The sequence below is a fragment of the Ascaphus truei genome, unplaced genomic scaffold (genome assembly GCF_040206685.1).
Source record: "Ascaphus truei isolate aAscTru1 unplaced genomic scaffold, aAscTru1.hap1 HAP1_SCAFFOLD_1016, whole genome shotgun sequence".
NCBI lineage: Eukaryota > Metazoa > Chordata > Amphibia > Anura > Ascaphidae > Ascaphus > Ascaphus truei.
The window spans coordinates 49109-58258 of NW_027453880.1; the positions used below are offsets into that span (position 1 = coordinate 49109).

Below are 9150 nucleotides of genomic sequence, written 5' to 3' on the forward strand. Positions count from 1 at the left end.
CGCGTTGTAGCGGATCACTCTATAATGGGTTTGAGCTGTATATGCATATCATCTGCATAGAGATGACATCTAAGGCCAAAAGAGTTGAGGGATTGTTTTATTCATGTTCATTTTCCTATATTACAATATGGTTTCATTATTATATACACATTTTTATTGCAAATGAAATGTTAATCAGTGTTTACATCAAATAATGGGTGTTTCACATAAAATTATCCTATTCATTTATTTATCAGTCATGTAAAAATTATTATCCATCAAAATGCAAAACGAGAAGACAAAAGTGCACAGAAATTGTGCTGTTTTATATTTGTTATATTTATTTTTCTCTGTAAACAATTTTTTCATATTTTGTATTCTAATTTTAGCAAAAATGTAAAAATACATTTTACAGCATTTTCCACTTGTATAACCTTTTTCCATTTGTATAACCATATTAGTTTCACAACTTACAATGAATCATTATGTAGTATTTTAAAGCTTTTATATAGACTGATTTTGATGTTGATACTACTTTATATTTTAGCATCACATTATGATTTTTGTATTAACCTACTGTAAAAGATACTCCGTATAGGGGTATATGGAGAAATGGGTGCTCCAGAGCTGGTGGAACTTCAAGCATAAATGTCCATAATGATTAATCAGGACTAGAGGACAGAGTGAATAAAGGAGTGGGTATAATGATAAATGTGATATGTGAGTCACCAACACACCTGTCTCCTGAAGGTAACAAATAAGGATGCCAATCGGAGTATCCTTGATAAAGGACCCCCACGGTCCAAGACGCGTAGGAACTTTTGTCTCACCCTCTGGGGTTATGTTACTGAGTGTTGCTGAATAAATAGAATGTTATTATTTTTTCCACCACCTGGCTCCCTGGCAGTGCACTGTTTTTGCTCTCTTCTTTCGCTGTAAAAGATACTCCCCTAATAGGACAGATAATGTAGTATACCAGGGAATGTACAGCTTAACCCCCTTATAACGCTGTGCTTGGGGTCCAAAGAATCACATCACGATATAAGTGGATTGCGTTAGAAATAATGTACAATTGTATGCATTGTACAATAAAGTATTTAAGATACCAATAATCGTGTTGTAAAGTATTTATAAATATGAAAATTGGGAGCCACACTTGCATCGCGAAATAAGCGGATTCGCGTTGTAACGGATCACGTTTTAACGGGATTGAGCTTTACTAATGTCCTGATTGCAGAGTCTGAGTGATGCCACAAGACATTCATTATTGAACAGTAAGAGGCTCTCAGAAATTACAGAGGCTGCTCTGATACTGATGATTTTGTTGCCCTGCCAAACAAACAATAACATTTTAAGTTTTCTCTCTTTCAGGAACCAGTTGAGTTTGATAAAGTTGCAATTTACTTCTCCAAGGACAAGTGGGATTATTTAAAAGAAGAACAGAAGGAACTTTACACGGATGTGATGGTGGAGAATTACCAGAACCTCCAGTCTCTAGGTAAGAAAATATTACCCTCAATATTTCAAATGAAATACATATAGCTCCTGTAATTTATATATATCTTTATATAGAGCCATCCACGTACCTAGCGCTTCACAGCAGTAATACAATACACTTGACATCCTAATATAGCAGATAAAGGGAATAAGATTTATGTATGGTGCAAACACTACATATATACGTGTCTCCCCGGACATATACAGGATGTGTCAATGTGAAGCCTGAAATTGTATCAATGATTGAGCAAGGAGAAGAGCCTTATGTAAGTTGTCACCAGCAGTTTAAGGAGAAGGAAAATCCTACAGATATCAGCACAGGTGAGTAATAAACACTTTTTTCCCTGTGCCCCCCTGCCGTAAGTTCCCCTCTTTTCGCCACCCCCGCCCCCTCTTACCTTGGCGGCGACGTCATGACGTCACGTTGCCGGGGCCAAGGTAAGTGAGGTTTATAATGACTTTTGCCGCTTCCCCGGCACTTAATTTAACTTCCCTCGGGAAGCGCGCAGGGCCTCTGTAAACCCCGCAGACAGTCTCGCGTCCCCCAGTTTGCGCACCGCTGATATAACATATTTCATAAAAAGGAAACTATCAGAAATAAGCATATCTGCCAATCATTTCTAATGTCCTTTTTTTAAACTATACTAGTCCCATAATAAAGTGGAAATATGTGGTACATAAGCTTCCTGATTTCTAGTTTTATTGTATATAACTCTGGAAAACAATATCCTACAAATAAAGTGTATTGCAATTTTGAATGCTGTTCTGTACTTCCAACAGTTACTGAATACCAAATTTGATTCAAATGTTACCATGTTTGTAGTGTCTCTTTACAATCTGAAACGAAATCTGACTTTGAAAATAATTTTGTATGTCAGATGTTAATGAATTTCTTTACTCCCATTTTTTCCCCAGCTGATGGATTCGTGAGCAGGAATTCCCCTGAAGGATATCCTATTTTGCACTCTTCAGCAGATTGTGTAATGGAAGATGTCAGTGCTACCCATATTTATCAAGGACAAAATCACATTGGTCAAAATATACCAAGCCAAAGTCTGAGAAAATCTGTAAGAATTATGGCTAAGATATCAATTTCACAGGAAAAACAAAATCTCACAGACTCCCACATTTGGTCACTTCGAGAACATACAGGGAGAGAATATGCATGTACTCCTATTACAAACTGTAGCAAAGGAAACACTAATTCAGGACAAGTTCCCACAAACCTGTCTATAAATAGCTATACATGCTGTGAATGTGCTAAAAACTTTAATAATGAGTCGGCTTATAGAACTCACCAAAGAACACATACCACAGAGATGATGTATAACTGCTCTGAATGTCAGAAATACTTTACTAGTAACTCAGATCTTGTTAAACATCTGAAAATTCACAAAGGAGAGATGACTTGCTCTGAATGTGGGAAACATTTCTCTTATAAATCACAGCTTGTTATACATCAGAGAATTCACACAGGAGAAAAACCATTTGTATGTTCTGAATGTGGGAAATGTTTTAATCGGAACAATAGGCTTGTTGAACATCAGAGAATTCATTCAGGAGAAAAAACATTTGTATGTTCTGAATGTGGGAAATGTTTTAATCGGAACGATAGGCTTGTTCAACATCAGAGAATTCATACAGGAGAAAAAACATTTGTATGTTCTGAATGTGGGAAATGTTTTAATCGGAAAGATAATCTTGTTCAACATCAGAGAATTCACACAGGAGAAAAAACATTTGTATGTACTGAATGTGGGAAATGTTTTAATCGGAACAATAGGCTTGTTGAACATCAGAGAATTCATACAGGAGAAAAAACATTTGTATGTTACGAATGTGGGAAATGTTTTAATCGGAAAGATAATCTTGTTCAACATCAGAGAATTCACACAGGAGAAAAAACATTTGTATGTACTGAATGTGAGAAATGTTTCATCAACAAATGTAATCTTATTAAACATTTGAAAATTCACACAGGAGAAAAACCATTTGTATGTTCTGAATGTGGGAAATGTTTTAATCGGAACAATAGGCTTGTTGAACATCAGAGAATTCATACAGGAGAAAAACCATTTGTATGTTCTGAATGTGGGAAATGTTTTAATCGGAACGTTAGGCTTGTTCAACATCAGAGAATTCACACAGGAGAAAAAATATTTGTATGTACTGAATGTGAGAAATGTTTCAACAACAAATGTAATCTTGTTAAACATTTGAAAATTCACACAGGAGAAAAACCATTTGTATGTTCTGAATGTGGGAAATGTTTTAATCGGAACAATAGGCTTGTTGAACATCAGAGAATTCATACAGGAGAAAAACCATTTGTATGTTCTGAATGTGGGAAATGTTTTAATCGGAACGATAGGCTTGTTGAACATCAGAGAATTCATACAGGAGAAAAAACATTTGTATGTACTGAATGTGGCAAATGTTTTAACCAGAAATGTAGTCTTGCTAAACATAAGAAAATTCACACAGGAGAAAATCGATGTTTGCTCTAAATGTGGTAAATGTTTTGCACGCAGAAAAGTTTGCTTTTTAATATAACAGTCTGAAAAGTATGGGGTTTGTGTAAAAAAATAAAAATCTTTAAACTGTTATGAAAACATCACCTTTCTTGTAATTGTGTTAAATATTTAGATTTTTATTATTTCTTCAAAAAATGTAAGGCGTGTGGAATTTTTACTGTTTTCGTGTTAAAAAAATTACTATTGTTTGAAAATTCTTTTATAGGATTTTTTAAATTAATATTTTATAAAAAGCATCTGTGTTTCCATATGTTTGACTTCGAAAATGGGTGTCTGACACACCTTACAGTACATGTACTGTTTATTCTTAAGATACAAGCAAACAATAAAATAAACTAACATGGGCTCTGACGAAAAGGGCAACAGGATGGTTAAAGTAAAGGTTAAGCGTGGTCCTGCCATCTCTTTCATCAAGGTCACTGCCTTGATCCAAGAGTTGTTGTGAGCACTGGGATTGCCTGTGAATATATTTCCCAAAACGATGTAATATGTCATTTCATTGTATTTAAAGGTAGGGGTATCATATATATTATGCATTAACACATATGGGGGCTGTAGTACCACCTCACTGGACATAGCGGTGCAGATCACTCCCCTTAGCACCAGGTTTCCCAGTAGAATTGTCCTTTTTGGTGGGCAGCGTTATTGTCCTTAAATTGGTACAATTTATTTCGTGTTAAATGGGGAAACCCCTATGCCAATGCTCTGGATATATGTAGGAGATTATGACAGTGACTATAAATAAGTCCTTGGTTGTAGTTGTCCATAATGTTAAACTTATTGTAGTGAGACAGGGAGATAGAGGCTATTAATGTGATGCTAGCAATAAGTCTGCCTGTGCATGAATCAGACACATTGTGCAGGTAGAAGACAGATGGATGGGGGAGGGGAGAATCCTGCAGCAGAATCTCAAAAATTGATCCTGAGCTAGCCGGATAAGACAACCCCCATACCGCCACTCATCATCAAACTAGTCCTGCTGTCCCACGGGCACCGGGACGAAGTGAAGATGAAGACTCACGTCAGTTTGCCTTGTGCACATATTCCACAGGCATCTGTTATGATTAAAATCCTTGGTAGTGCCAGTTACTTTGTAGCATTTCCACAAGGCATCCCTGAAATGGTAGAACGCTATAAGGTCAGTTGTAACCCACGGAAGGTGGGCCCCTGTACTCTTATTCTGCCTTGTGGAGCATGGGTATCACATAGTTTTAAGAACTCGGATTGGAAATAGTCGAGTGCAGAATCAGGGTCAGGAATTAAGTCGATTCTGTACCAAGGGCAGTTGGTAAGTTCAGCCAGACACTGTTGTAGGGTAAAGTTTCTAAATGTTTGTCACGCTGTGCTCACCACAAACAAGGCGGGACCCTGGAGCTGAGGTGGAAATGGATATAAACGCCACCCACAGCCACGAGGGCGAGTCTGGAGTGTAGGTTGGTCGAGGTAGCCGGGTCGGGATTGGAGAGGTACGGGTCGTTGTTATACTTGCCAGGGTCAGGATCGTTGCAGGTACTATTAGCTGTGGTCAGAGTTGGAGAGTTGTCGTTGTCCGAATGCCGAGGTCAGGGTAGGAGAGAAGCGGATGGTCAGGAGTAGCCGGGGACAGGGGTGCGGAGTCCAAGAAACAAGCCGGATCGGTACTCAAAAAAGGTTCAGCAAGGCAAGACTGGAGGCAGAGTTGAGGAAAACAGCAACGTAACATTAACTATGCTCAGCTGATGTGGCACAGCTGAGCATATAAGGAAGTGAGGGAACAATGGGAGAAGAGGTGGAATGGAGGTGCGTCCTCAGTGGGATCAGGGATAGGCAGAAGTGCAGGAGACAGGTGTAGTCTATGTAACAGATTATACCTGTTGACGAGCTTGTGTGCGTTGCGCGCACCGCTAGTGTGCGAGCACAAACCGGAGGCGGGGCCCTCCACCAGTGTTTCGGCAGAGAGCCGGGTGCGCACCTGCGCATAGCGCTGCGGAGGGGAAGCGCGGGTCCTGAGGACGTGCTGTCGGGAGCGCGGAGGACGGAGAAGGTAAGGCGGGAGGGTGGCATGACTCCCGGTTCCTTTCAGTACCTGCCCACTTCAGGAGCGACCTCCAGGCGACTCCAAAAAGGTTTAAGGGGATACTTCAGATGAAAACGTCGAAGGAGTCCGGGTGCATGGAGTTGGCAATGAGAGATCCAGGACCGCTCTTCTGGTCCAAACCCCTTCCAGTGCACTAAGTACTAGACTGCCATTCATTGACGGAAGAAGTTGTGGGCGATATGCCACTGGATTGATCCTCTCTACTATGGGAAACGGGCCAAGAAACCTGGGTGCCAGTTTGAGCGTGGGTACTGTGAGCCGTATGTTCCTGGAAGATAGCCACACCCTGTCTCCTGGACTAAACTCTTGAATACTGCGACGGTGGCGGTGTGCCTGAAGCTTTTGTCTAGTAGCTGCGGATGTAAGATTCTCCTGGATTGCAGGTACTGCTCCAAGGTTTGATTGGTTCTCTCCATCTGGCCATTGATTTGGGGGTGATATCCGGAAAACAAATGTAAGGAAATACCCATCTTTTGAGAGAGGGAACGCCAAAATCTGGAGACAAATTGTGATCCCTGATCGGAGACGATGGTTTGTGGAACCCCATGTAGGCGGAAGATCTCTTTGACAAAAATATCCGCGAGACTGGAAGAACTCTTAAAGGGATGAAATGTGTCTGTCTGGAGAAACGATCAATAATTGTAACGCGTAGCTCACCACAAACGAGGCGCAACCGCAGGGCTGAGGTAGGGAATTGTATATAACGCCAACCACAACCGCATGTCTAGAGTGTAGGTTAGTCGTGCAGGCCGGATCAGGGTTACATAAAACAGCGTTAACGTGATACTTGCCAGGTCCAGGGATATAGAGGAGCGGATTATTGGGGTACGCAGCCAGAGTCAGGGTTGGAGAAGGTAGAGTAGTCGTAATGCCAGGGTCAGTGTAGGATAGTGCAGCGTTGTCGTAGTCCAGAGCCAGGGTCAGTGCTGGAGAGAGCAGTGTAGTCGTATCCAATCCGGGGTCAGCGTTGGAGAAGTCACAAGTATAATTCAGGCAGCAAGACAGGCACTAGGCAGTGAGTCACAGCATCATACAAACAAGGTTATGCTCGGCAAAGGTTGAGAGTTCTGTGAACATATTTATAGAACCTCCCACCAATTGGAGGCGACCAGGAAGTGGGGCTGTGGTTCTTGATAGGCTGCTGGAACACAGGTGAGTCCTATAGCACAGTCAATTGATATCGCATCAGAGCGTGTGCCGGCGCCACACGCACCCCGCGTGTTATGTTAGCGACCCTGTCGCGTGTCGTCACCACACGTCACAACGCCATTGCGGGGATGGAGACCAGAGGTGGAACCCACTGGTACGGAGGCGGAGCGCCGAACACAGCCATGCGAGGAACTCCCGACGTCAGAGCGGGGGCGGCACCTTTGGACAGAGACTGCAGACTGGTGGAGAGGTGGCGCACTGCCCATGCGCCGTGCTGCGTTTAAGTGCCCCTGCTACGTTGCCCCTTCTGAGTGCCATGGGGGACAGGTGTGCCCGGACGAGTTAAGGGGAGAGAAGCCCCAGAAGGGCAAATCCTCACAAGAATGGAGTTCATTCATTCCCTTGGAAAAAGGCAGCTGTACAATAAAGTCCATAGACAAATGGTTCCAGGGATGATCCGGAATGGGAAGAGGGTGTAAGAGACCAGGTGGCTTGCTCCGAGGAGTTTTATTGCGAGCACAAGTGGAACATGCTTTGACAAATTCCTTAATATCTCCTTGAATGCTGGGTCACCAGAAGGTTTGTTCGATGAGATCGGTGGTTCTTCTGGTACCGGGATGTCCAGCAGATTTGGATGAATGACCCCACTCCAAGACCTTTCTCCGGTAATGTGGTGAAGAGACGGCCCTCTGGGACCTAGAGACCCAGCTCTTCCTGTCACGCCTCCGTTCCTAATTGGACCTTCCTGCTTTATCTAGCTCCTCTCTGCTCTATCTTTGCTCGACATAGTCTCTGTATGGAAGTACTTCTGGATTCTCTCAGTGTTTTCACAGGTTCTGACGTGGCTTGTACGACTACCCCCTCTGGCTCTCGATCTTGGCACTCCTTGGACAACGCTCACTCTGGTAACCCCTTGAACACGGCTTGGACTACGGCCTATCTCCGCTCTCCACTCCCTGACCTCGGCAAGGCATTCTTCACTCTATCTCTACAACCGGTACGGGCAAGTATTGTCTACCTTACTACACCTGGCCTGGCAACACTTTATACCACACTCCGGACACGCTCCCTTTGCTGCGGGTGCGTGTTTTACCACTTCCCCCTTCAACTCAGGGGACGGGTCTTGTCTGAGGGCAGCACCGGCATAACATTGTCGAGCCAACAAAACGCAGACCAGACCGAACTTCAACAGTTTCTCTCCAATCTGCTTCAGCAAAACCAGGCCATGGCGGATCAAATTGTGGCACTTACACGCCAGGTCGCAGTACTCTCAGACCGAGTACCAACCGCGACCTCGCCAGATCTAAGCCCCCACTCCGCAAGCGCAGTTAGCAGCTCCGATGTAAGGATTCCTCCCCCCAAGCCTTATGCAGGTGAACCGCAAGAATGTAGGGGTTTCCTAAACCAGTGTGAGGTGCAGTTTGAAATGGCCTCCCATCTCTACAATACTGGTCGCAAGAAGGTAGCCTACATTTATAACCTCCTTACTGGCAGCGCCCTAGCTTGGGCTTCCCCGGTTTGGGAGCGACGTTCTGATCTTACCCAAGATTACCCAGCATTTAAAGCAGAGTTCCAACAAGTATTCGATTCCCCCGCTCGTCGGGAGATGGCATCTGTTTCTCTTCTCCAGATCACCCAGGGACGGCGAATAGTGACACAGTATGCTGTGGAATTCCGGACTCTAGCAGCCGAGACTAACTGAGGACAAGAGGCTCTCGTCTCCGTATTCTGGCAAGGCCTGGCAGATCCCATCAAGGATGAACTCTCGCCAATCCAGGCCGGATCAATTGGAGATCCTCATTGATTTGGCCGTCCGAGTGGATCAACGTATCCAGGTACGCGGCTCAGAGCGTCAGCGCACTCGCTTCCATAACTTTCAAGTTCCGTTCTCCAGTACTCCCAGCAGCACTCCTG

The 9150-nt window shown here is 43.5% G+C and overlaps 1 protein-coding gene across 1 annotated transcript; it reads left to right on the top strand.

Moving 5' to 3' along the window:
* The first annotated feature begins 1328 nt into the window (after positions 1 to 1328).
* LOC142474955 (uncharacterized) lies at positions 1329 to 4088 on the top strand. Its single transcript, XM_075581042.1, has 3 exons — positions 1329 to 1477; positions 1684 to 1797; positions 2392 to 4088. The coding sequence occupies exons 1-3, from the start codon at positions 1444 to 1446 to the stop codon at positions 3981 to 3983; spliced, it is 1740 nt and encodes a 579-aa protein (XP_075437157.1). The 5' UTR covers positions 1329 to 1443; the 3' UTR covers positions 3984 to 4088.
* The last annotated feature ends 5062 nt before the right edge of the window (positions 4089 to 9150 follow it).

Bases quoted from the DNA above. Each gene is read 5' to 3' on its own strand.
- LOC142474955 (XM_075581042.1), top strand. From the start codon at position 1,444: ATGGTGGAGAATTACCAGAACCTCCAGTCTCTAG. The intron at 1,478-1,683 runs GTAAGAAAATAT...GGACATATACAG, and splicing joins CCAGAACCTCCAGTCTCTAG to GATGTGTCAATGTGAAGCCT. The intron at 1,798-2,391 runs GTGAGTAATAAA...TTTTTTCCCCAG, and splicing joins TCCTACAGATATCAGCACAG to CTGATGGATTCGTGAGCAGG.